A 27,867-nucleotide genomic window follows, 5' to 3' on the forward strand; every position below is an offset into this window, starting at 1 on the left:
CAGTAAAGTTACAGTGTGTCAGACTTAACTCCTTTACAATATTGAATGGCGGTGCAGGCTCGAAGGGCCGAATGGGCTACTCCTGCACCTAATTTCTATGTCTATGTTTCTATGTTTGACGACTTGACATGTCAGTAGCATGTTGCCAGAGTTGGCAGTCAGGGGTGGGCCATTGGCTGGGTGCGATGTCAATCAGCGGCGCGCTCCCAATAGGAGGGACGGGAAAGGTTACCGGAAGTCCCGCCCTCCGGTCTGCAGCATCCGGTGCCTCCAGCCTGGAGGTAATGGCGGCGGTCTGGTGAAGCCAATGTGCGTGTGTGGGTGAGGCGGCTACGACGAGCGGCGCCCAGGTGGGTGTGTGGCGTGGCCCAGCGGGGCTCGGAGCCGGGTCTGTGAAGTGGTTGCGGTCGGGGCTTGGGCCGGGGTTGCGGGAGGGAGGGAGGAGGCAGTTTGTCACCGCGGCCTAGTCCGCGCTGCACCAGGTGCTGGAGGAACCCGGCGGCAGCGTCTCGTTTAGTTCAGTTTTACAGATACAGGCCCTTCGGCCCACCTAGTCCGTGCCGACCAGCCATCTCCCTCCCCCGCACACTAACACTATCCTACACATACCCGGAACAATTTACAATTTTCACCGAACACCTTGTCCGTCTTTGGAGTGTGGGGGGAAACCGGAGCACCCGGAGAAAAAACCCGCGCGGGTCATGGGGAGAACGTGCAAACTCCGTACAGACAGCGCCCGCAGTCAGGGATCGAACCCGGGTCTCTGGCGCTGTGGCCGCATCTCTGGAGAGAAGGATGCCGCTTCTGTGGAGGGGACAGAGAGAGAGAGAGAGAGAGGGTCGCAGCCCTCCTTCAAACTGATGACCGTCCCCCTTCACAGATGCTGCCCGACCCGCTGAGTTCCTCCAGCACTGGTGGTGTGTTCTGCTCAAGCCGCCGGCACTTCTGCAGCGCTTCTGTGGCAATGTTCCTTACACCTTTCACACACTTTCAGCAGCACGACTAGTTTGTAAACAATGCACCCACCCGTGTGTGGTGGGCTGTGTCACCCAGCCAGAAATCTCCCCCCCCCCTGCACTCAAACAAACTATCCTGGCTACTAAACCCACTACAACCACTGGCCCTCTCATTGCCAAGAACCTGAGGGTCCCCACTAAAACACAATTATTAAACATAACAGAAATATGCTCGAGGTACAGTGGTTCAATGGTACTTTTAATACCACATACACCCATATATATAAAGGTTGATAGAAGGTTGCCATTGTAATATGTTTAAGAAGGAACTGCAGATGCTGGAAAATCGAAGGTAGACAAAAGTGCTGGAGAAACTCAGTGGGTGCAGCAGCATCTATGGAGCGAAGGAAATAGGCATCGTTTCGGCCCGAAACGTTGCCTATTTCCAACGCTCCATAGATGCTGCTGCACCCGCTGAGTTTCTCCAGCACTTTTGTATACCTGCCATTGTAATATCCAATGCAATGTCGACTTAAAGATCAACAGAATTTATGTAGAAAACGTTTGCGCAGGACTGAATGGTCTTTATGGAGAGATGTTGCAGGTACAGAAGGCTGACGGGCCTGTTTTTCGAAGTTGTTTAAATTTACATTGATTCTAGAATGGAGGCCAGATTTGTAATCTGTACTCATAATGCAAACAATTGAACTGGACTACAGGAACCGCAGATGCGGGGAAATTAAGCAAAACCTAAAGTGGTGGAGGAACTCAGCAGGTCAGGCTGTATCTGTCGAGGGAATGGACATAAGACTGAAGAAGCATTTTGACCCAAAACATCATCTGTCCATTCCCTCCTCTGAAGCTGTCTGACCTGCTGAGATCCTTCAGCACTTGGTGTAAATATAAAAACACTGGAAGCATTGTAATGTATAAGATTTGCCATCTACATTCAAAAATACTGAAAGATGTGTTTAAAATATGTGGGTTTAAAGGGCAGAAGAAAATGACAATGATTGGGGAAATGTTGTAGGAAAATCATTGGAGCTGGCAAGTGTCTGAGTTGTGATAGACTTTGTCCTAGGGTCTTAAAAGAAATGGATAGTGGAATAGTTGATGCATTGGTTTTAAATTCCCAATAGATTTATGAAAGGCACGACTAGATTGCATAATAGTGAATGTAACTCCTTTATTCAAAAAGGGACAGAGGTAAAATGCCAGTTGAGTTCACATCTGTCAAAGATAAATTATTGTGAGCAATTACCAAAGACATTATTGCAGAGCACATACAAATTCAAGGTAATCGAGCAAAGCCATCATTGTGTCATGTTTGTTGAGTTTATTGGAGTTCTTTGAAAAAATCTGTACTGTGTATAAAGGAGAATCAATAGAGTGGCATCTTTGGGTTTCCAGAAGGCAAGTGATAAGATGTGGCATCAAATGATACTGCAGAAACTAATAGCTGGTGATGTAGTGAGCAATGTTTTGGCATCAATAAAAGAATGGCTAACACGAAACAAGAAGGTGGTAATGAATGACAACATGTGATGAGTGATAGAAACATAGAAACATAGAAATTAGGAGCAGGAGTAGGCCATTCGGCCCTTCGAGTCTGCACCGCCATTCAATATGATCATGGCTGATCATCCAACTCAGTATCCTGTACCTGCCTTCTCTCCATACCCTCTGATCCCCTTAGCCACAAGGGCCACATCTAACTCCCTCTTAAATATAGCCAATGAACTGGCCTCGACTACCCTCTGTGGCAGAGAGTTCCAGAGATTCACCACTCTCTGTGTGAAAAAAGTTCTTCTCATCTCGGTTTTAAAGGATTTCCCCCTTATCCTTAAGCTGTGACCCCTTGTCCTGGACTTCCCCAACATTGGGAACAATCTTCCTGCATCTAGCCTGTCCAACCCCTTAAGAATTTTATAAGTTTCTATAAGATCCCCTCTCAATCTCCTAAATTCTAGAGAGTATAAACCAAGTCTATCCAGTCTTTCTTCATAAGACAGTCCTGACATCCCAGGAATCAGTCTGGTGAACATTCTCTGCACTCCCTCTAGGGCAATAATGTCCTTCCTCAGATTTGGAGACCAAAACTGTACGCAATACTCCAGGTGTGGTCTCACCAAGACCCTGTACAACTGCAGTAGAACCTCCCTGCTCCTATACTCAAATCCTTTTGCTATGAAAGCTAACATAACATTCGCTTTCTTCACTGCCTGCTGCACCTGCATGCCTACTTTCAATGACTGGTGTACCATGACACCCAGGTCTCGCTGCATCTCCCCTTTTCCTAGTCGGCCACCATTTAGATAATAGTCTGCTTTCCTGTTTTTGCCACCAAAATGGATAACCTCACATTTATCCACATTATACTGCATCAGCCAAACATTTGCCCACTCACCCAGCCTATCCAAGTCACCTTGCAGTCTCCTAGCATCCTCCTCACAGCTAACCCTGCCCCCCAGCTTAGTGTCATCCGCAAACTTGGAGATATTACCTTCAATTCCCTCATCCAGATCATTAATATATATTGTAAATAGCTGGGGTCCCAGCACTGAGCCTTGCGGTACCCCACTAGTCACTGCCTGCCATTGTGAAAAGGACCCGTTTACTCCTACTCTTTGCTTCCTGTTTGCCAGCCAGTTCTCTATCCACATCAATACTGAACCCCCAATGCCGTGTGTTTTAAGTTTGTATACTAATCTCTTATGTGGGACCTTGTCGAAAGCCTTCTGTAAGTCCAGATACACCACATCCACTGGTTCTCCCCTATCCACGCTACTAGTTACATCCTCGAAAGAATTCTATAAGATTCGTCAGACATGATTTACCTTTTGTAAATCCATGCTGACTTTGTCCAATGATTTCACCACTTTCCAAATGTGCTGCTATCCCATCTTTAATAACTGACTCTAGTAGTTTCCCCACTACCGATGTTAGACTAACTGGTCTGTAATTCCCCGTTTTCTCTCTCCCTCCCTTCTTAAAAAGTGGGGTTACGTTTGCTACCCGCCAATCCTCAGGAACTACTCCAGAATCTAAAGAGTTTTGAAAGATTATTACTAATGCATCCACTATTTCTGGAGCTACTTCCTTAAGTACTCTGGGATGCAGCCTATCTGGCCCTGGGGATTTATCGGCCTTTAATCCATTCAATTTACCCAACACCACTTCCCGGCTAACCTGGATTTCACTCAATTCCTCCAACTCCTTTGACCCACGGTCCCCTGCTATTTCCGGCAGATTATTTATGTCTTCCTTAGTGAAGACGGAACCAAAGTAGTTATTCAATTGGTCCGCCATATCCTTGTTCCCCATGATCAACTCACCTGTTTCTGACTGCAAGGGACCTACATTTGTTTTAACTAATCTCTTTCTTTTCACATATCTATAAAAGCTTTTGCAGTCAGTTTTTATGTTCCCTGCCAGTTTTCTTTCATAATCTATTTTTCCTTTCCTAATTAAGCCCTTTGTCCTCCTCTGCTGGTCTCTGAATTTCTCCCAGTCCTCCGGTATGCTGCTTTTTCTGGCTAATTTGTACGCATCATCCTTCGCTTTGATACTTTCCCTGATTTCCCTTGTTATCCACGGATGCACTACCTTCCCTGATTTATTCTTTTGCCAAACTGGGATGAACAATTTTTGTAGTTCATCCATGCAGTCTTTAAATGTCTTCCATTGGTCATGTCACCATGATCACGAATGATTTTCCGGACATGTTTACAGCATACCATATGTCTTTACACTTAGCCTCAGTCCACTGAAGAAAGATTTACTTTCTTTTTAGCTTATTTTGTTTCGGTTGGGAGGGAACTGCAGGAGAAGAAATGCAATTTTATGCAATGTTTAAATCTGCATTTTCTGATGTTGGCATTCTTGACCAGTTTGATATTGTTGATATTTATCACAATTAATTAATGGCGTTGATGTGTATTCTTACGGTGGAATGGATATTTAAAGAAATGTAATTTGTCCTTTTTGCCTCAGAACCAAGAACAATGGCAGCATTTCAGTATCGAGGTGCACCTGGGCCTAACCCAGTTCCAGTTCCTGTACCTGATTACATGTCTGAAGAAAAATTGCAAGAAAAGGGTAAGATATTTCTGGATGAAACTATTTCATTTTTCTGCAGAAAGAAACTCCTTTAACAAGAGAGAAATCTTGTACACTTCCTTCGAATCCAAGTACCAAAACAACTTTTGGAAGCGTTTTGATATTTTTGTTGCTTTGTTTTTGTGAAAGTTTACTTTTAACCATGCCGTTGCCTCTTCAATGTTGTCCAGTAATAAATGATCTTCTTTTCCAGCCAGGAAATGGCAGCAACTTCAGGCCAAACGGTATGCCGAGAAAAGAAAGTTTGGATTTGTGGATGCTCAGAAGGAAGATATGCCCCCTGAACATGTCCGGAAAATCATTCGTGATCATGGTGACATGACCAATAGGAAATTCAGGCATGACAAACGAGTCTACCTCGGGTAAGGAAATTTATTCCCATGAAGAGCAACTTCATCCTGAATTGTACTGTCAGATTCTCTGCTTCCTCGTGAGTTTAAGAGACTGGCTCATATTATTAAATAATAAACACTGTACCAGAGCATAATTTTAGTGCCTTTATTCCTGTAAATTTCATTTTGTTGATTTTAAATGTTTCACCAAACACTATTTAGAGAGATATAATGGGGAAATAAATGGTCGGCCGTCTGCAAAGAAATAAATAAGGGACGCACGAGGAACTGCAGGTGCTGGAATTTTGCATACAACACAAAGTGCTAGAGTAATTCAGTGGGTCAGGCAGCATCTCTGGAAGACATGGATCGGCAATGTTTCGGGTCGGGACCCTTCTTCAGACTGGATACAATGAGCTACAGATGAGCCTGAAAAAGGGTCCTGACCCGATATGCTGCCCGGCCTAATGTGTTACTCCAACACTTTGTGTTCAATGAAATAAATGAAGGATTGTTTAAGGAGTACACATCTAAATCTACTTACGAATAAAACAGTAAAATAAACCGTTCAACCATTGTCATTTCTTGCTTTTCATGTTTTATTTTTGTGACTCCATTCGTGACAGCTGCTCTGCCTTGAATCCTTGGATATTTTAGTCAGTATTTTCAGATGGAAAGAGGAATCAAATTGAAGGCTGTTGTCTGATAGAAATCAGTTTGTGTTATTCAAAGAAAAACATAAACTAAGTTTTTTTTATTAGTGATTTGTTTGAAAAAATATATTCTGACATTTTATGTCAAGGCTTCAAATATACCTATTTACAAAGCTGCAAAATGCTATTTTATTTAAAATTTGAATTATTATTTTTCAGCAGCCATTTTAATTAAAAATACACAAATCCTAACATACACTCAGTCATGATGAATAAATTGTGTAAATATGTTGTATTTAATGTTCATATGAAGCATTAATTCTATATCAGCGTTGATGCTGTCCTCAAAGACTAATTTATTCAAGCTATCTTTTCCCTCTCCCCAGAGCTTTGAAATACATGCCACATGCTGTTCTTAAACTACTGGAGAACATGCCAATGCCATGGGAACAGATCAGGGATGTATCAGTTCTGTACCATATCACAGGGGCAATTTCATTTGTCAATGAAATTCCATGGGTCATTGAGCCAGTTTACATCTCGCAGTGGGGGTAAGTATGGTGCTGGATGTTTCTGAACTATTCTTGTACTTTGGTTGTATCATCGGGGCATAGTAACGGGCAATGAATGGCGGATTGGTGTATTGAATAGCAGTTTTAGTTTTAGAGATACTGCACAGAAACAGGCCCTTCGGCCCACCAAGTCTGCGCCGATCAGCGATCTCCATACACTAACACTATCCTACACACTAGGGTCTATTTACAATCTTTACAAAATCCAATTACCTACAAACTTGTAAGGAGCACCCAGAGAAAACCCACGCAGTTACATGGAGAAGGTACAAACTCGGCACCATTGCTTCACAATTGCTAATGGTTCCTGTTCCTTACCGAGACAAATTATCATTGGATTATCAAATAAATGTTCATTTAATATTTTATTTAGAGTTGCTGATTTCACCCAATATTCTACCCAATTCCTTCAGCAGTAACTTGTCGAAAAATGTCTATTCTTAACATCAGTGTTGAATATGGATATGACTTCCCTGACAAGTTAACCAGAATTACGATTTAATTGTGATATTCCCACTGAAACAATATACTTTATTGCAATAAAAAGGCTGAGATTATGGTTTTGAGTTCAGCTGAGACAGTAGCTGCAGTCCGAGGGAACTGTAGAAATATTAGTCCGATTGATTGTGCAATCCTGGGTGTTGGAACTGAGGAGAAAATGCTTTCCCCTAGTAAAGGGCTTTTGTAGTTTCTCCATGCGTATATACATTGATGAACATTTGCCCTATTAAAGCTTTCCAGTAGCTTGAACTCCTGGTTAATATTACTTCTATTTTGATGCGCTTTATTTTTAATCATGAAGTAATTTCATTTTAAAATTGAAATAGCAGCAGCTTTTGAGGAATGTTTTGAGGTGACTGATTTAAATATGTTGCCAATTGCAGGCTCAATTATCAGCATTCGCACTCTACACTTTGTGAAATGTTGGTTTAGTGATGAACTAAATATTTAAAAGTTCACCATGGAACATTTTCTGAATGAATGTAGTTTTTTTATTGGTAAATTTATTTCTTTGTTAGCTTCATTTTGTAATTTTACTGATGTAACGTTTAACTTTTTATTGCTAGAACCATGTGGATTATGATGAGACGTGAAAAACGTGACAGGCGACATTTCAAAAGGATGCGTTTTCCTCCTTTTGACGATGAAGAGCCTCCCTTGGATTATGCCGATAACATACTGGATGTTGAGCCACTTGAAGCCATACAAATGGAGCTTGATACTGAAGAGGATGGACCAGTGGCCGAGTGGCTATATGACCACCAACCATTGAAAGACAACCCTAAGTAAACTTTTGATACTATTGGTGCATTAATATTGGAAAAGACTTAGTCTAACAAATGATGGAGTGGATGTGGATAGGATGTTTCCACTTGTGGGAGAGTCTAGGACTAGAGGTCATAGCCTCAGAATTAACGGATGTTCCTTTCGGAAGGAGATGAGGTGGAATTTATTTTGTCGGAGGATGGTGAATCTGTGGAATTCATTACCATAGAAAGCAGTGGAGGATAAGTCAATGGATATTTTTATGGCAGAGATAGATGGATTCTTGATTAGTACGGGTGTCAAGGGTTATGGGGAGAAGACAGGAGAATGGGAATAGGAGGGAGAGATAGATCAGCCATGATTGAATGGCGGAGTAGACTTGATAGGCCGAATTACATACTTATGACATAACAAAGCAGTGATATAAAATGGAACCAACGGTATTGATTACATTTTAAATACGACACGAAAAAAGTTGCATCGCTGTTGAGGAAAGAGATTAAAAGAAGTTTCCCCCCTCCCCCCAAATAATACAAAACTAAAGGTACACTAAAACATACATTTAACAACAAACTAAAAACAACAAAGGAAGAAGACAAGACAGACCGTTGGCGAGGCAGCCATCGTTCGGCACCACCTGGTGGACATTGAACAGGTTAAGGTTTCACATGGAAAATTGAATATTGAAAATAGGAATAGTTTATACAATGTAACTATATCTAAATAATGCTTCCTGCAAATTGTGCTCAATAAGGAAAAAAATGCAGTCTATAAGTCACTTTGCTCGTTATCCTTGAATATACACTAAACCAAGACTATTCATTACTTGATCTGTTAATAAATGTTTAAATGTAGCTTTAATGGCATTAAATGTACTAATCTTTAAAAAATTCCCGTTCTATTGGAAACAGCATAGTAAAAGACGATTGGTTATAGTCATACATCAGGGAAGCAGGCCCTTCGGCCCATGCTGACCACGATGCCCCATCTACAGTAGTCCTACCTGCCCTCCTTGCAATTGTGTGAAGTAGAAATGAATAATAAAAGGCAATTTGTTACAGTTGTTAACTATTGGTGAGTACTTTGGATGAAGACAAGGTTAGGTTTAGCAATGATCTAAAATATAAGCATTCATACAAATAAACTTGCCCTTTAAGATTAATTCGTAATGAGTGTCAGAACGTTACCAGAACCTTTGGTATCTCACCTCAACTAAAATGACCCGTTTGAAGAGTCGAGCACGTTGGGGTGATGAAAATACATCTATATTGGTTTTATTAATAGTGAGGCTGTAACCTTTGATAACATTTATTTGTGTGGTTCTAAGCCTCAGTAATATTTCCTACATGACTGTCTATAACTATTTTTCACTCTTGCTGTAATTTGAATGAGTTTCGATTAAATCGACATCATTTTATACCCATTAACAATGCCCATTTTGCAAGTCTAGAAGCATTGTGGTCCATTCATGAAATTGCAGGTGTTTCAATTAGAAATTTTGTCCCGTTTTAGGTTTGTGAATGGATCTACTTATCGCCGTTGGCAGTTTACTTTACCTATGATGTCCACACTTTACCGCTTGGCTAATCAGTTGCTAACTGATTTAGTGGATGACAACTACTTTTATTTATTTGACCTCAAAGCGTTTTTTACTTCCAAAGCTCTGAACATGGCAATTCCTGGCGGACCAAAGTTTGAACCTCTCGTTCGGGATGTGAATCTTCAGTAAGCATTTTTCTTTGGAAATATTGAAATCTTGAGTAACATGATTAAGTGAGTAGCTAATTCTGATGCCCGTTGTCAGCATTTCAATCAATCAAGCTGGGTGGGCTATTCATCGCCATTGATATTTTGCAAAGATGGAACTAATGTAAAAAGATGGAGAGGGCGGTCCTGTTTATCCTTCCCTAGAATAGAAATAATTTAAAGTGAGGATTTTGAATTGCATGTTTGTTTGAGACTATCAGAGTTTTTACTTTGCTATTTTTAAATAATGTTAAAAAGATGTTACATATTTTTGGAATTAGGTGCCTTGCTCTGCAACCTGTCTCTATTTGATAAAGAGATAAAATATTGCAGTTTTGATCATTTGAGTTTGGTTTGCCTCCATTAGGGATGAAGACTGGAATGAATTCAATGATATCAATAAGATTATCATTAGACAACCAATCCGAACAGAATACAAAATAGCATTCCCATACCTGTACAACAATCTTCCTCATCATGTTCACCTCACCTGGTGAGTACACCCACTTCTGCCATTTTATGTCTTAGAATGCATTTATATTTCCTTATACATTAAATACATGCAATGCTTTTAGTAGAGGAGGAAGTTAGATTTTTTTGTTTCAGCATATTTAATATTTTATCACGATATTGCAGGGCTTGGTGCTGCAAATGTCCATGTATAGCAACATATAGAAAGCAGCATTGTCAGCAATCTCAGAAGTTCCCAAAGGCAGACAATTAAAAAAACAAACTTGTGCAATTGTCACATCTGCTGAAACTTTTTTTCAGCTTCTCGAGTAATGTTGTTCTTTGTGGCAAAACTGTGAATAATACATTGCATGGTAGTGGTGTTTAAATGGCAGTCATATGTTTTGTATCAGTAGTTGGATGTTTCCCCTGGTTCAAGGCAACAATTAATCTATTTTGTGATAAACAAGCAATATAGAAACAAACAGACATTTAAGTTGTAGAAAAGATAACTGACTTGTAAAGTGTAGGAAAAAAAAAATGAAAGTGCTTTATTCTACAATGCCAAAGCGTTCCGTTTAGTAAAATAAGTCTATAACTCTTATAGTCTATAACTTGCAAAGGAGAAAGATCTATATTTTTCTCAGCTGCTCATGCTGATCTCGGGATTGGAACTGTATTGTACAGTTTGCTTTGGCAATCCTAAGAGCTAGGAAGTGGAAAATGAATATGTTTTTCTTCTGATTTTAGATCCTTTGTGTGGATAGGGTTGTTGGGTGACATTGTGAGTTACCAGACAGTCCATGGTAATATAGGGGGTGAATGGTTAAAAATGTTAGAGCTTTATTACTAATACGAGTTTAGAAGAGTGAGGGAGTGATCTTACTGAAACACAAGATCTGGAAAAAACTCGGCAGGGTAAATACCAATAGACAAGAAACTACAGATTCTGGGATCTTGAGCGAAACAGAAAATGCTGGAGGAACTCAGCAGATCAGGCAGTATCAGGGGAGGAAGTGGACATTTCTGGATGGCCCCGGACAGGCGACATTTCAGGTTGAGATCCTTCTACGGGGTAAATGGAGAGATGTTTTCACTTGTCGTAGCATCTCAAACAAGAGTAGCAAGTTACAAGAAAAGGAGGAGCGTACTTTGAAATGAGGTGTGTAGCAATTTCCTCTTGGGTAAGAAATCTGGAATTTTCATCTTTGGAGAGTTCTGTCGGCTAGATCTGTTTTTAATGAGGAGTTTAAAAAAAATTAATGATTAGTGAAGTGAGGGCCGTGTGGAACTGGCACAGAAGAGGTGTTGAGGGAGATCACGCAGGTTTGAGGGGCCAGGTGGCCTACTCCTGCTCCTTTTTTCTTATATTGTGTTATATTGCCATGTTTTCCCCGTGATAAACTAGCTGATCAATGTTCACTGCCTTGATAAAGATGAGTTAGTGAGTGGGACACAATGTCGCCGGGGCAATTGAATTAGAGAGGATAATTGGAAAATAAACTAACTTAATTTTTCGCCATTAATTTGACTTTGAATTTGGATTTTAGGTATCACACACCTAATGTTGTATTCATTAAAACTGAAGATCCCGATCTGCCAGCTTTCTACTTTGATCCATTGATCAACCCTATTTCTCACAGGCACTCCGTTAAGGTAATTAACTCTATACAGTAGCAACTTTGCTGTCGCAATGCCAGTTGATGAAATGTAGTAAGCAGCGATTGTCGTGTGCATTTGTGTTTCATTGCAGAGTCAAGAGCCGTTACCCGATGACGATGAGGAGTTTGAACTTCCTGATTGCGTGGACCCATTCCTGAAAGATACACCATTGTACTCTGATCACACTGCCAATGGCATTGCCTTGCTCTGGGCACCAAGGCCGTTTAACCTGAGATCTGGTAAAACTAGGAGAGCACTTGACATCCCATTAGTCAAGAACTGGTATCGTGAGCACTGTCCAGCTGGGCAGCCCGTCAAAGTTCGAGTTTCATACCAGAAACTCCTGAAGTACTACGTACTGAATGCACTTAAACACAGGCCACCAAAAGCACAAAAGAAAAGGTAGGTGGATTTTGCATGAAATGACTAAAATCTGTTAATAGTCAAAACTCTTTTGGTAGAAAACTTTTATTAATTCGTTGAGGAATCACACTTGGATTGTGAAGGGAGGCTGGGCGATGGTGGCAAAGAATGGAACAGTGTATAAACCTTACTCTAAATAGACGCAAGCATCATGCAAGTCAGTTTGCCCATCATGGCTTAGTTGACTGAAGGAAGCGGAAGCATTTAATTTAGAGATACAGCAAGGAAACAGTCCCCTTGGCCCACCGAGTCCACGCCAACCATCAATCACCTTGGCACACTGGCTCTGCGTTATCCTGCTTTCCCATCCACTCTTTGCGCAACAGGTGCAATATTACAGCAGTCAATTAACCTTCGAATCTGCACGTCTTTGGGATGTGGGAGGAAACCCACGCGGTCACAGGGAGAACAAACAAATTCCACACAGACAGGGCCAGAGGTCAGGATTGAACCCAAGTCTCTGGCGCTGTGAGCCAGTGGCTCTACCAACTATGCCACTGTGCTGCCCCCAATCTCCATATTGGTAAAGCACGTCTCGTGACATTGAGCTTAACGTACATTTGTTACGATGCACTGTAATTTGGGTTATGTAAAGGATACACAAAGTGTTGGGGCAACTCAGCAGGTCAGGCAGCATCTTAGGAGAACATAGATTGTTGACCGTACACAAAATTGCTGGGGAAACTCAGCGGGTGCAGCAGCATCGGTGAGACCAAGCGTAGGTTGGGCGATCGTTTCGCCAAACACCTCCGCTCAGTCCGCAATAACCTACCTGACCTCCCGGTGGCTCAGCACTTCAACTCCCCCTCCCATTCCCAATCCGACCTCTCTGTCCTGGGTCTCCTCCATTGCCAGAGTGAGCAACAGCGGAAATTGGAGGAACAGCACCTCATATTCCGTCTGGGGACCTTGCGTCCTTATGGCATTAACATAGAATTCTCCCAATTTGGCTAGCCCTTGCTGTCTCCTCCCCTTCCTTAACCCTCTAGCTGTCTCCTCCCACCCTCCCATCCGCCCGCCCTCGGGCTCCTCCTCCTCCTCCCCTTTTCCTTCTTTCTTTCCCCCATCAGTCTGAAGAAGAGTTTCGGCCCGAAACGTCGCCTATTTCCTTCGCTATAGATGCTGCTGCACCCGCTGAGTTTCCCCAGCAATTTTGTGTACCTTCGATATTCCAGCATCTGCAGTTCCCTTTTGAATAGATTGTTGACCGTTCGGGTCGGGACCCATCTTATGATAGGATGTCAGACATTACGATGAGGAAGAGCGTTTTTTTTCTGAAATACAATTTATTTGACTTTTTTTTTCCATATCAGGTACTTATTCCGTTCATTCAAGTCAACAAAATTTTTCCAGTCCACCAAACTAGACTGGGTGGAAGTAGGGCTACAAGTGTGCCGACAAGGATACAACATGCTGAATTTGTTGATCCACCGTAAGAATCTGAATTATTTGCATCTGGACTACAACTTCAACCTGAAGCCTGTGAAAACCCTCACCACTAAGGTATACATCAGCACATACTATTTCTGGTTCAGCCACAAGCCTGAGGTGCAGTCACGTGTTGGGCAAGAAACTAGAATGTAATAGTCAATGAAAATTGAATGTAATATTCAGCAGCATTCTATTTTTATGATTTAAATATTAAAAGCCGTCAGAATTTCTGCTTGGTATTTTCTGATTTGATATCCTTTCATTTTAGGGGTAAACACTAAATAGACAATAGGTGCAGGAGGAGGCCATTTGGCCCTTCGCGCCAGCACCACAATTCGATGTGATCATGGCTGATCATCCCCAATCAGTACCCCATTCCTGCCTTCATTTTTAAGAGCCCTATCAAGCTCTCTCTTGAAAGCATCCAGAGAACCTGCCTCCACTGCCCTCTGAGGCAGAGAATTCCACAGACTCACCACTCTCTGTGAGAAAAGTGTTTCCTCGTCTCCGTTCTAAATGGCTTACTCCTTATTCTTAAACTGTGGCCCCTGATTCTGGACTCCCCCAACATCAGGGACATGTTCTCTGCCTCTAGCGTGTCCAAGCCCTTAACAATCTTAGCACAGTTAGCAACAAGTTTGCACAGAAGCTCCATTTATTGGTAAATAATGAGGCGAAATAGGCTTTAAATTGCCATGTCTGAATTCATTTGCAGAGGATGTAATCTATTAGTTACAACAGTGGTATGTAACCGCAACAGAAACCAAAGATAAGATGCAAAGTGTTAGTTAATCTTGTTTTTAATTATTTAGTTTACCAAGTTAAATCCTCCATCTAAATTGATTTGAACAAATTAAATAACCAGTTGTATTTGGTCGTAGCATTTGGCATGTGTTTCGCATAGAAGAACATTTTTCAAGAGGCTGTTTTTTCTCATGAAACAAGTTAAAATTAACTCAGCACTATTTAAAGAATGAGAAGGGGCTTAAAATACATCTGTTCAACATTAAGATGTTGGATAGAGATATCAATGAAGAATGGTAATTAAACTTGAGATGTAAAAGACGATTCTGAAGTGTCTCACCCGTAATTTCATTTTCACAGGAGCGTAAAAAGTCAAGATTTGGAAACGCGTTCCATTTGTGTCGAGAGGTGCTGCGCTTGACGAAGCTTGTTGTTGACAGTCACGTTCAGTACAGGTTGGGGAACGTAGATGCTTTCCAGGTACAACAAGCTTCAAAATAAAATGACTGGGATCTTATCATTTAAAGGTTTAATTTCAAACTGCCATTGATGTTCACCATATTATTTTATTACATTGTAATTATATTGTGTGCACCAATCTGTTACAAAAACTGGTCAAATCAGTGATACTGGTTACCATTTTGTCAAGTTCAGTCAGTTTGTAATCAAAACTGACGAGAGTTCAGGTATGGCACTATTATGTGCATGCATTAAATCTGTAGTTATATTTTAAGTGCAATATTTGTAACTTAGCACAATGGATGGAATTCGATAGCTATTATCCACTTATCCATTTGTTGATACACTTGGACTCCATGGAAGCATTAATTACATATTAATTTTGCCATGTAAGAGCTGAAGTGAAACTCTGAAACGGGGTAATTTAACATTTTGCTCTGCATTCTGTGCAGAACCGTCAGTTGTATGTAGTGGTGCAGCAACACCAAACATGGAGAATGTAAATGCTGTGTTACTTGTATTGAGGAATAAACTTGCATTTATTTTGATTAGTACATTAATGAGACTCGCAATCAGTGGAAGTGATTTTGGTTTATTGTCTCTGCTTCAGTTGTCAGATGGGTTGCAGTACATCTTTGCTCATGTGGGGCAATTGACGGGAATGTACAGGTACAAGTACAAGCTGATGAGGCAAATCCGAATGTGTAAAGATCTGAAGCATCTTATCTATTACAGATTTAACACGGTAAGCATGCAGTTTTAAGCAATTTATTGCATCTACAGTTGTGTATATGTCACATTCATACAGTTATGTCTGTCTCGTTCCTTTAGTCTGAAGAAGGGTTCCAACCCAAAATGTCACCTATTCCCTTTCTCCAGACTTTCTGTCTGACCCGCTGAGTTACGCCAGCATTTCGTGTCCTTTTTCAGTATTCGCCTGCATCTGCAGTTCCTTCCTACTCGTTCCTTTGGTAGATAGGGGAGCATTAATATTTTTATCTATCATACCATAATAGTTTTAATGCTGTTCTGGCAGCACTTTTTATGGAAATATTGTATTCCTTCCACCTATATCTGCACGTTGGAAAATGTATTATATATTGGTTGTGAACAGCTGTTTATGGTTTTGGTTCACTTCTGCAAGTCTGCTGAAGAAAGATTAAGATGCCCCTTGTCCTTCTGAAAAGCCACATTTTCTATTGTCTGATTGATTGCTCAACACATAACGAAGTGCAATATTGTAGAGAACTCTTTCAGCACATGTCATTATGATGCAGTGGAAGACTCTTTGTACTCTTGAACGTGCATGCACATGCTGCCCACCACCTGTAGGGGGAGAAAGAGTATTCAAATGAAAGTGTACACTTCATGTGCTATAAAATGTGTAAATAGTTTGCTGCTAATAAAAGCTTTTCTCACTTTAATTTTTCAGGGACCAGTTGGCAAGGGACCTGGCTGTGGCTTCTGGGCTGCTGGCTGGAGAGTGTGGCTTTTCTTCATGAGGGGAATAACTCCTCTGCTGGAGAGATGGTTGGGAAACTTGCTTGCCAGACAGTTTGAAGGTTAATAACATTATTGTCTTAAAAGATACTAGCTTTCCTGTAAACATTTCTAAACTGTTTTTAAGTTTAATTTACTATCACCCTTCTTAATGACTCAAAATAACATTTGTGAATTTTCTGCACTGTCAAATCTCGAAAGTAATGTATTTTGTTTTTCTTTTCTCTAAACCCTCCACTCCACCTCCAATCTTGTTCTGGTCAGGCCGTCATTCCAAGGGTGTAGCCAAGACTGTGACCAAACAGCGTGTGGAGTCTCACTTTGACCTGGAGTTAAGAGCCGCTGTTATGCACGATATTCTGGATATGATGCCTGAAGGAATCAAGCAAAACAAGGCCAGAACAATCTTGCAGCATCTGAGCGAGGCTTGGAGATGCTGGAAAGCAAACATCCCTTGGAAGGTATAAACTTAATATTCATGAACAAAAATGTACTGTCGGAGGGCTGAGTGCCTGAGCTATAGGGAGAGTTCTATAAGCAGGCTAGGGCTTTATTCCTTGGAGCGCGTGAGGATGATGTGTGATTTTATAGAGGTGTAGAAAGTCATGAGGAGAATAGGCAGAGTAGATGCACAGTCTCTTTTACTCGGAGTAGCAGAATTAACAACCAGAGGACATGGGTTTAAGGTGAGAGGCTAAAGATTTAATAGGAACCGAAGGGCAACTTTTTCACACAGCGCGTGGTGGGCATATGGAACGAGCTGGCGCGGAGGCAGGTATTGTAACAACATATAAAAGACATATGAACACGTACATGGATAGGAGATCCATTAAAGGGATATGGGCCAAACATGGGTAGGTGGGCCTCGTGTGGATGGGGCATGCTGGTCTGCATGGGCAAGTTGGGCCAAAGGGCCTGATTCCGTGTTGTATGACTGATAGTTCCCCAACAACACTTTTTGTTGATGATAAACTAAATATCTTGCCTGTTCATGGTGTTGTGTGATTGACAGCAGCTATCCTAGTTGTCGTGTAAAGGTCAGAACTTTACCTGTAGGTCCGAGTCCGCACTGACCAGCGATCACCTTGTGCACTTGTACAATCCTACACACTAGGGACAACTTTTACAGAAGCCAATTAACCTCCAAACCTGTATGTCTTTATGGAGTGTGGGAGGAAACCAGAGCACCCAGGGAAAAACCACGCGGTCACAGGGAGAACGTGCAAACTCCGTACAGACAGCGCCTGTAATCGGGATTGAACACGGGACCTGGTTGTAGCACAACTCTACCGGTGTGCCGAGTCTAATAAACTCAATTATAACCTTGTGTTTAAATGTGACATTTTTGACATTTATTTGAGCTTTTGTTCTTCCAAGGCTTGGAAACGCTTTGAGTATCTGCAATGATTAATTATGATATTGACTTTATTGTAAGTGGAATGTACATTCGGAGTTGGTTTAAAGTTTAAAATAATTAGCCGTGTCGACTAAGATTTGATACTGTTCTAGGTTCCTGGACTGCCAACTCCAATTGAGAACATGATCCTGCGGTACGTGAAAGCCAAGGCTGACTGGTGGACAAATACTGCTCATTACAACAGGGAGCGTATTCGCCGCGGTGCTACTGTTGACAAAACTGTTTGCAAAAAGAACTTGGGTCGTCTTACCAGGCTATACTTGAAGGCAGAACAAGAACGACAGCACAATTACCTGAAAGTGAGTTCTGCAGCTGGTATACTGTTAACTTGGTTTTGAGGTTTTCATGAACATCTCCAGTTTAGTTAATCCCTTTTGTCTCAGTTTTGTATGAAATACTTTATGTTCGCTGCTGTTGTTTTAAATAATTGAAGATGTTCCCCGAGTTCTTGCCTTGAATTAGCTTTGTTAATTCAGTTTAGTGGAAGAGGTAAAACTAATCAGCAGTCATGAACTGTACCTAGTTAATATGGAAATACTGAGCAAAACATAAAGTGGTGGAGGAACTCAGCAAGTCAGGCAACCTCTCTGGAGGAATTGGACGGGTGACGTTTTGTGTTGCGACTCTTCTTCAGACTGATAGTATTGGGGGGGTGGGGATGGACAAAGCCTGGCATGTGATAGGTGGAAGATAGACAAATACTGGAGAAACTCAGCAGGTGAGGCAGCATCTATGGAGAGAAGGAATTGGCGACGTTTCAGGTTGAGACCCTTCTTCAGACCACACGAGGGACAACCGTCTGAAGAACGGCAGTTTCGAGTGGCAGGTGTGTGGAATAAGTGACAAAGGGTAGAGGTGAAAAGGATGTTAGATACGGAGAGAAGAGTGGAATGTAAACGGGGGGGGGGGGGGTATTGAGAGGAAGGACAGGAGATGAAAAGCAAATATGGGTCGGAGGTGGAAATGTGTGTACAAAGACAGGGAAAGTAACTGGGTTAGTGGAGGGGGGAGGATGGAAGATCGGGGGAGTAATGGGTGCGCACCAGGGGGTGGCAAGGAAGAGGGGAAGGGTTAGGGGTTAGAATTCAATGTTTATGCCTACAGCAATTTGTGTTTGTACGTGATTCCAGTATCTTGTCTCCATAGTATTTAAATACATGTAATTTTAGGTATGAGCTGGGCCTGATTTTGGTGGGCTGTTATCATATTATATACTCTAAAGACTCAACCGTTAATGCTTAAAAACTTTTATGCTTAATTAATTGATTAAAAAGATCCAAATCCGTTTGTGCCGAACAGGATGGGCCGTACATCACTGCTGAAGAAGCTGTCGCCATCTACACCACCACGGTGCATTGGCTGGAGAGCAGACGCTTCTCACCGATTCCTTTCCCACCTCTGTCCTACAAACATGACACAAAGCTTCTGATCCTGGCTCTGGAGAGACTCAAGGAAGCCTACAGGTAAAGGTGTATGTATGCAACCGAAAGGCCGTGTTCAAAGGACCTTTCGCCATTGATACGGATTTGTCTTGTCTGTGCTTGATCCGCGTGTGTTAAAAGGGGAACGTTTTAAAATAAATGAAGGTTTACCGATGATGCTTTACTCTTCATTTCAGTGTGAAATCAAGATTGAATCAGTCGCAGAGGGAGGAGCTGGGTTTAATTGAACAGGCTTATGATAACCCTCATGAAGCTCTGTCCAGAATTAAGCGTCACTTGCTAACGCAGAGAGCCTTTAAAGAGGTTTGTGCAAAGTCATGTTCAAAATCGTACTTGTGTAGTAAATATATGCAGTATCATTGTAATTGCTGATTGATTTGTGATACAGCAGCAGCAATTCTCATTGTTGCACTCTTTATCAGAATGTCTTTTAAAAAAACTTTCCACACTGATAGCTGGTGGAGGAGGCGGTTCAGGCAGAGGGGCAATTGCAACGTTTAAAAAGCAATGAGACAGGTACATGGATAGGACAGGTTTAAAGGGATATGAACCAAACACAGGCAGGTGGGACTGGTGTAAGTGGGACATGTTCATAAGGTCATAAGTAATAGGAGCAGAATTAGGCCATTCGGCCCATCAAGTCTACTCCGCCATTCAATCATGGCTAATCTATCTCTTCCTCCTAACCCATTCTCCTGCCTTCTCCCCATAATCTCGTGACACCCGTACAAAGCAAGAATTTATCTATCTCTGCTTTAAAAATATCCACTGACTTGGCTTCCACAGCCTTCTGTGGCAAAGAATTCCACAGATTCACCACCCTCTGACTAAAGAAATTCCTCCTCATCTTCCTAAATGGACGTTCTTTACTTCTGAGGCTACGACCTCTAGTCGTAGACTCTCCCCCCTAGTGGAAACATCCACTCCATCCAAGCCACAGTGTTGGTCAGTGTAGGCAAGTTGGGTTGAAGGGCCTGTTTCTACGCTGTGTGACTTTATGACTCTATGACAGGTTGGCATTGAATTTATGGACCTGTACAGCCACCTGGTGCCGGTTTATGATGTGGAGCCATTGGAGAAGATTACTGATGCCTACCTTGACCAGTACTTGTGGTACGAAGCTGACAAACGGCGGTTATTCCCCCCGTGGATTAAGCCAGCTGATACTGAACCACCTCCCTCACTTGTGTACAAGTGGTGCCAAGGTACATTTGTACTTTTTATTAGAGGCTTTGCTGTTTGCCATTTTTAGATTTCGTCCGTTAAACATTAGTATCATTTCCTTTAATCCATAAGTAACATGAATACATATCGCCTTGTGTCACATTATCTGGAATAGTATTGGGTCATTTTAGCATTGGGACACTTATTGTTTTTGCACTATTGTTTGTGGGTTTTTTTAATACAAAGTTATATCATATACATTCTTATATTGAAGAGGTTTGTTATATATTCCAGTAGATTGTTTATATTTCATTTGTGCTACATTCATATGGTGGGCAATTATCTTTTTTGATGAACGCTCTGCTAAACTACATATTTCTTCTGGGGAAGTGAAACAGCCATCTTTAAACTATGCAGCTTTTAATACTATACATTTTAAAAGTCGACACAATTCGTAATAGACGTATGTTAAATGTTAGTTTGAAAATGCATAACCATTCTATGTTTGTGTACACACAAAATACTGAAGTAACTCAGCGGGTGAGGCAGCATCTATGTAGAGAAAGAATGGGCGACGTTTCGGGTTGAGACGTTTCTTCAGGCTTCAGACCTGAATCTGGAGGTGTGCGTGCGTTTTCACACTTCTGTACCTCTTGCCCGATGGAAGAGCGGCGAAGCAGCAGCGACCCGGGGTGAGACTGGTCCTTGATGATGCTGCTGGCCTTGCCGAGGCAGCATGAGGTGTAGATGGATGCTGCCTCACGCTGAGTTACTACAGCATTTTGTGTCTCCCTTTGATTTTACCAGCATCTGCGGTTCTTTCTTACACACGATGTTTGTGTACCACAGGTATCAACAATCTTCAGGATGTGTGGGAGACAGCTGATGGTGAATGCAACGTCATGTTGGAGTCACGATTTGAGAAGATGTATGAGAAAATTGATCTGACTTTACTGAACAGATTGCTTCGTCTGATTGTGGATCACAACATTGCTGATTATATGACAGCTAAGAACAATGTTGTGATCAATTACAAGGTATACGTCATTTCCATTATGCCGATTATCCTTTGCTGGCATTTAATTCTTGACGCCCGCGTAACGGATTTTTTAGATATTTAGGTGGAACAGTAAGTTTCCATGTGTTATGTACGCCTGTAAGTGTAGTTTAAAATGATACTAGTACCGTGACGGAAAAACAAGTGCTGATACATTTTATCAGCGGGTCAGGCGGCATCTGTGGAGTGCATGACAGATGACAAACTACCTCTCTTTTCCAGTTTTCTCGTCGTACTTCTATCAGTCCGAAGAAGGGTCCTGACCCCAAACGTCGTCTGTCCATTCCCTCCGCAGATGCTGCCTAACCCGCTGAGATCCCCCAGCACTTTGACTATTGCCCGAGATCCCGTTGTCTGCTGTCCCCTGTGTCTCCATTTATCTAATGGAATATATTTTTTAACAAGAATTCAGTTAATCAAACAATGTCTATAAGAACAGCGTGGAGTTAATTTGTGGTTCCTGCTCCTTTGAATATAACCAAAGTAGATTTCTCCTCCTATCAGCCTGCTCACCCAGGCATGTTGCAACTTATCAAAGCTTCAACGTAATATATGGACCTTTTGGAGAAACATCAGTAACATAATATCAGACGAGTAAAGAATGTTTTCAAATATTTGGTGACTTTTTTTACTTTCAAAGACAGTTTTATGTGAACTTGAGTGTGATTGAGGATATAAGTTAATTGAATCTGTCCCGGATATTGCTTAGAATGGATTTTATGTTTTTTTTCACTTTAAAGGACATGAACCACACCAATTCCTATGGCATTATTCGAGGGCTCCAATTTGCCTCTTTCATTGTCCAGTACTATGGGCTGGTGTTGGATCTGCTGGTGTTGGGGCTCCATCGAGCCAGTGAAATGGCCGGCCCGCCACAAATGCCAAATGATTTCCTCAGTTATCAGGACGTTGCCACGGAAGTTGCTCATCCAGTTAGACTTTTCTGCCGATACATCGAGCGTATTCACATTTTCTTCAGGTAAGCAATATCCTTAACCTATAAAACTTAATCCAAGTGGATTATCACTTTCCTTTTAAACAGTCGTGGAATTTACTGCCAAAATACAGATTGCACATATTGTATTAAAAAAATGGCAGTCTATTTTAAACTTGGACGTATAAGCCTTTGATAATTAACAAATAATTTTCGAGCATCAGTTTTGCCGAGAGATATTGTTTAAATGTTTCTGGTCTTTATATCAATCCCTTCTCAAATTGCCCCCATTACGATTAAGGCACATTTGGGTGTTGCAATGGGAATCTATATAGTGGCGCTAGATGCCGGAGTAACTCAGCAGGTCAGGCAACGTTTCTGGAGAAAATGGTTAGGTGACGTTTTTTCGAGTCGGGCCCTTCATCAGACAGTGGCGCCTGTGCAGGTCTCATCCAACAGGAGAGGTTAAGAGATTTGTGAGCTTGATATCATTGTCAGTCAGCATAGCATGAACTTGCAGAGATAGAGGCACGGTGGCGCAGCGGTAGAGTTGCTGCCTTACAGTGAATGCAGCGCCGGAGACCCAGGTTTGATCCTGACTACGGGTGCTGTCTAAGAGTTTGTACGTTCTCCCCGTGACCTGCGTGGGTTTTCTCCGAGATCCTCGGTTTCCTCCCACACTCCAAAGACGTACAGGTTTGTAGGTTAATTGGCTTGGTAAATGTAAAAATTGTCCCTAGTGTGTATAGGATAGTGTTAATGTGCAGGGATCGCTTGTCGGCGTGGGCCGAAAGGGTCCGTTTCCGCGCTGTGTCTCTAAACTAGACACAAAAATGCGGGACAGGCAGCAACTATGAACTTGCTGAGGATCATTTAATTTCAAATAGCCATGGGTGATTGTAAGATATTATGGTAATGGCACGTAGACAGAAACAAGCGCAGGTTTCAGACAAGCAGTTGCCAGTGTGGGTCGTCTTTATTTTACAAAAGTACACTGCACATACTCGCACATATTCACGAGACTGATAAGATAATGAATCTGTCACATGACATAACTCACACCACCTGGTACTCCATCCTTAAAGGTACAGTTCCATTATATACACTACAGTGATCTTTTGCAATTAAATGGTTACCGTGCTTAGTGTTGTTCCAGTTAGTGGTAAATTTAGATTTGAGCTTTGGCCTGAACTGCATGCCAATGTCAGTCGAAGATAGACACAAAATGCTGGAGTAACTCTGGAGAGAAGGGGTGGGTGACGTTTCAGGTCGAGACCCTTCTTCTCTCCACTGCCAATGTCAGTCAGCAGGCTAATTAAAAGTATTTCTTCAAATGCATGTTTCACAATCTGCTTGCAGATTCACCGCTGATGAAGCCAGAGACCTGATTCAGCGCTACCTGACAGAACATCCTGATCCCAACAATGAGAACATTGTTGGATATAACAACAAGAAGTGCTGGCCGAGGGATGCGCGCATGAGGCTTATGAAGCATGACGTCAATCTGTAAGTGTCATTTAAAATTGTTGCCTGGTGTTTTATCTGCTGCTTTTATAACATTTTGGCAGGTCCTCACCTTTATCACTGTGAAAGATTCAATAGAGATGTTAGAATTCCAATGAAATCCACTCTCAAGAAGTATCTCTTTCTCCCCCTTTCAGGATTAATAAAAAAATAATTTGAATTTAAAAGTCAGGTTGGATTCTGCTGAGATACATTTAGTGTGGGATGTGATGCCTCATAAATTATGACTTGTTCAAGCTGGATTTCATTTTGTCAAGACTCTTCTGGTCTGTTAATGGTTTGTTAATTCAGGGAGTGCATTTTCATTGATGTGAATTGATGGAGGATATTAAATCTACCATGTTTTGAGTTTATAAGATGACACTCCAGTGCAGTAGTTGTGACATTTACATTGTGTACTCTGGAGTTTAGAAGGATGAGAGGGATTCTTATTGAAACATATAAGATTATTAAGGGATTGGAGGCAGGAAACATGTTCCCGATGTTGGGGGAGTCAGAACCAGGGGCCACAGTTTAAGAATAAGGAGTAAGCCATTTAGAACGGAGACGAGGAAACACTTTTTCACACAGAGTTGTGAGTCTGTGGAATTCCCTGCCTCTGAGGGCGGTGGAGGCTGGTTCTATGGATACTTTCAAGAGAACTAGATAGGACTCTTAAAGATAGCGGAGTCAGGGAATATGGGGAGAAGGCAGGAACGGGGTACTGATCGTGGATGATCAGCCATAATCACATTGAATGGCGGTGGTGGCTCGAAGGGTCGAATGGCCTACTCCTGCACCTATTGTCTATTGTCTATCATTGTGCTGCTAGTTGATATGATGCACTAAGGTGCTACCTTCCTGATGAGCTTAATGTGAACAACCCCACCGTTATTAGTAGAAGAGCCATTTTGCCACTGTGCCAACAACATTGTCTTTTGGTCAGCATTGCCACTGGCAGATTTACCTGACATTGTCTTAATGCATTTACATGTAGGGTATCAGTTTTATTTTCCCTTTCTAGACTTTGCCAGAATATTTTATTGGACATACGATCGAAGAGTAAACGTTAGGCTGAAATGCACTGTGAGCTCTTGGTATGAAATGTATTAGTGGGTCAGTAGTGTTAACTTTGACTGAGAGTAAGTTGAAACTAAAAGATTTGTGCTTGGGATGTGTTAAGATGTTTTCCACAAAAGCCCTTTTCCATTTGGAAACATTAGTTAAAAATAGAACATCCTACAGCACAGGGCGGGCCCTTCAGCCCTCAATGTCCATGCAAAACATGACCCCGTGTTCAACTAATCTCCCCTACCTGTACGTGATCAATATTTCTCCATTCCCTGCCTATCCATGTGCTTATCTAAATATTGTTTTCAACCCCGCCTCCAACCATCCCTGGGGGTGCATTCCAAACACCCACTGTTTTCTGTGTAAATAAAACTTGCCCAACGCATCCCCTTTAAACATTGTCCCTTTCACCTTAAATCTATGCCGACTGGTCTTGAATTGATTGATTCATTGCAGTCACATCCCTATTAAAATAGGTGGCGCACCACATAATTCAGATCTATTTGAAAGCTGCGATATTTCAAAGTTGATGTTTGGTTAGTTAACATAATGTTATCGGGGTGGTTTGGTTCAGTCTCTGACTTCAGTGCTTTTAATTGCTTGTATTCACCTTGTAGGGGTCGAGCAGTGTTTTGGGATATCAAGAATCGGCTGCCTCGGTCTGTCACCACCATTCAGTGGGAGAACAGCTTTGTATCTGTATATAGCAAAGACAATCCCAATTTGCTGTTCAACATGTCGGGCTTTGAGTGCCGCATCCTTCCCAAATGTCGAACAAGCTATGAGGAATTCACTCACAAAGACGGAGTCTGGAACTTGCAAAATGAGGTATAATGCATAGATGTATGGCTGCAATCACACCCCAGAACCATTATTCTAGTAACTTACACAACCCTAGAATTGTCTTTGTAAGCTAATCAAGCACCACTTTGTTATATGTAGGAAGGGGCTGCAGATGCTGCTTTAAACCGAACATTTAACACAGAAAGCTGGAGTAACTCCGTGTGACATGGGCGACGTTGAATTGTCAAAACCCCAAAATTTCTTCTTCTGAAGAAGAAGGGTCTCGACCCGAAACGTCACCAATTCCTTCTCTCCAGAGATGCTGCCTGTCCCGCTGAGTTACTCCAACTTTTTGTGCCTATCTTCACTCCTTCATTATAGCCTTGGTGTCAACTGTGGTTGTTAAAATTCCATATGTAATCAGATAATATGACCATAAGACATGGAGCTGAATTAGGCCATTCGGCCCATTGAGGCTGCTCCACCATTCTATCATGGTTGATCTATTTTTCTCTCTCAAGCCCATTCTCCTGCCTTCTCCTCCAAACCTGTGATGTACTAATCGAGATCCTATCAATCTTCACTTTCCAAAGTATTCACTGCCTCTGCTGCCATCTGTATATGTGGCAGCTCATTATTGGGATAAGCATGAAATTGAATACAAGTCATTAGCCCATGCTAAGCGGGGCAGCGCCGTGCTGCAATTGTGATGGGCTATACAAATGCAAATTCTTTCATAATTTGTAACTCAGGTCACCAAAGAGCGTACAGCACAATGCTTCCTCCGGGTGGATGATGAATCAATGCAGCGATTCCATAACAGAGTCCGACAGATCCTCATGGCTTCCGGTTCCACCACTTTCACCAAGGTATGGTTCCTTTGCAAAACAGCACAATGCATTGGACATTTTATCATTCAAAGTAATAATGGAGCTGTAAAATAATTTTAAGCCGTTTTTAATAAAGTCTTTGATTATTGTAGATTCAACAATAAAGAGCCTACAGAAAATTCCCAAACCATTTTTTTAGTTTAAGAGATACAGAGCAGAAACAGGCCCTATGGCCCACCTAGTCCTCGCCGACCAGCGATCCCCGCACATTTACACTATCCTACACACACTAGGGAAAATGTTATACTTATGCCAAGCCTATTAACCAACAAACCTGTACATCTTTGGAGTGTGTGAGGAAACCCAAGTTCTCTGAGAAAACCCACACAGTCACAGGAAGAACATACAAACTCCACACAGACAGCACCTGTAGTCAGGATCGAACCCGGGAGTCAGGATCGGGACTCTGGCACAACAGGGGCTGAAAGGCAGCAACTCCACCAAATAGTAAACACAGGAACAGGCCCATCGGCCCACATCGTGCCGCCCATTTTCTTTTGCACAGTTTACCACCCACAGTTGGGTCCGGTGGAAATGTAAGTTGTGAAGGTCTATTGCAAGTTGGCAGCTGTGAGAAGGTGTAGCATTTTGACAACAAGATATCACAACTGGAGGAAATCCCAACCTGTGTTTAATTTGTTCACTTGAATCTTCCTGCTCCGATGTCTGTGCTCTCCTAGATTGTGAACAAGTGGAACACCGCACTGATCGGCTTGATGACCTATTTTCGTGAAGCAGTGGTCAACACGCAGGAACTGTTGGACCTGTTGGTGAAATGTGAAAACAAGATCCAGACACGTATTAAGATTGGTTTGAACTCCAAGATGCCAAGTCGTTTCCCTCCTGTGGTGTTCTATACCCCCAAGGAGCTCGGTGGTCTGGGAATGCTCTCAATGGGACATGTTCTCATCCCACAGTCTGACTTGAGGTACTGTTAACAGACACACTTCTATTTCCTCAACTGAAATAAGCAGTTATAAAGTACTCTAATTAATTAAGTGTTGTATAATTTGTTGGTGGAAAACATAACTGTGTAATCACATTGTAATGATTTTCTCTGAAGGCTATGTTATTAACTTAAATAGTAAACACAGGAACAGGCCCATCGGCCCACATTGTCTGTGCCGAACATGATGCCAAGTTAAATTAATCTCATCTGCTAGCACATAGATACATAGACAATAGGTGCAGGAGTAGACCATTCAGCCCTTCGAGCCAGCACCGCCATTCATGGCTGATCATTCTCAATCAGTACCCCGTTCCTGCCTTCTCCCCATATCCCTTGATTCCCTA

At 41.9% G+C, this 27,867-nt stretch overlaps 1 protein-coding gene across 2 annotated transcripts in view; it reads left to right on the forward strand.

Annotated features, from left to right (window-relative positions):
* The first annotated feature begins 239 nt into the window (after window positions 1-239).
* The window catches only part of prpf8 (pre-mRNA processing factor 8), a 46,582-nt gene continuing 18,954 nt past the window's right edge, over window positions 240-27,867 (forward strand). Inside the window, exons 1-24 of one of the 2 annotated variants that reach the window (XM_033046214.1) lie at window positions 240-350; window positions 4,950-5,054; window positions 5,269-5,437; window positions 6,447-6,611; window positions 7,700-7,918; window positions 9,411-9,623; window positions 10,012-10,137; window positions 11,645-11,750; window positions 11,848-12,158; window positions 13,493-13,682; window positions 14,715-14,834; window positions 15,424-15,558; window positions 16,246-16,375; window positions 16,578-16,774; window positions 17,823-18,029; window positions 19,030-19,193; window positions 19,349-19,475; window positions 20,185-20,377; window positions 21,186-21,373; window positions 22,134-22,372; window positions 23,687-23,833; window positions 25,519-25,729; window positions 26,437-26,553; window positions 27,255-27,502. In XM_033046214.1, coding sequence (XP_032902105.1) covers window positions 4,961-5,054; window positions 5,269-5,437; window positions 6,447-6,611; window positions 7,700-7,918; window positions 9,411-9,623; window positions 10,012-10,137; window positions 11,645-11,750; window positions 11,848-12,158; window positions 13,493-13,682; window positions 14,715-14,834; window positions 15,424-15,558; window positions 16,246-16,375; window positions 16,578-16,774; window positions 17,823-18,029; window positions 19,030-19,193; window positions 19,349-19,475; window positions 20,185-20,377; window positions 21,186-21,373; window positions 22,134-22,372; window positions 23,687-23,833; window positions 25,519-25,729; window positions 26,437-26,553; window positions 27,255-27,502 — 4,016 coding nt within the window. In that variant the 5' untranslated portion in view covers window positions 240-350; window positions 4,950-4,960. The remainder of the gene's footprint in view (window positions 351-4,949; window positions 5,055-5,268; window positions 5,438-6,446; window positions 6,612-7,699; window positions 7,919-9,410; window positions 9,624-10,011; window positions 10,138-11,644; window positions 11,751-11,847; window positions 12,159-13,492; window positions 13,683-14,714; window positions 14,835-15,423; window positions 15,559-16,245; window positions 16,376-16,577; window positions 16,775-17,822; window positions 18,030-19,029; window positions 19,194-19,348; window positions 19,476-20,184; window positions 20,378-21,185; window positions 21,374-22,133; window positions 22,373-23,686; window positions 23,834-25,518; window positions 25,730-26,436; window positions 26,554-27,254; window positions 27,503-27,867) is intronic. The other variant, XM_033046213.1, reaches the window with a different exon arrangement.

Source organism: Amblyraja radiata, chromosome 28 (genome assembly GCF_010909765.2).
Source record: "Amblyraja radiata isolate CabotCenter1 chromosome 28, sAmbRad1.1.pri, whole genome shotgun sequence".
NCBI classification, from domain to species: Eukaryota; Metazoa; Chordata; class Chondrichthyes; order Rajiformes; family Rajidae; genus Amblyraja; species Amblyraja radiata.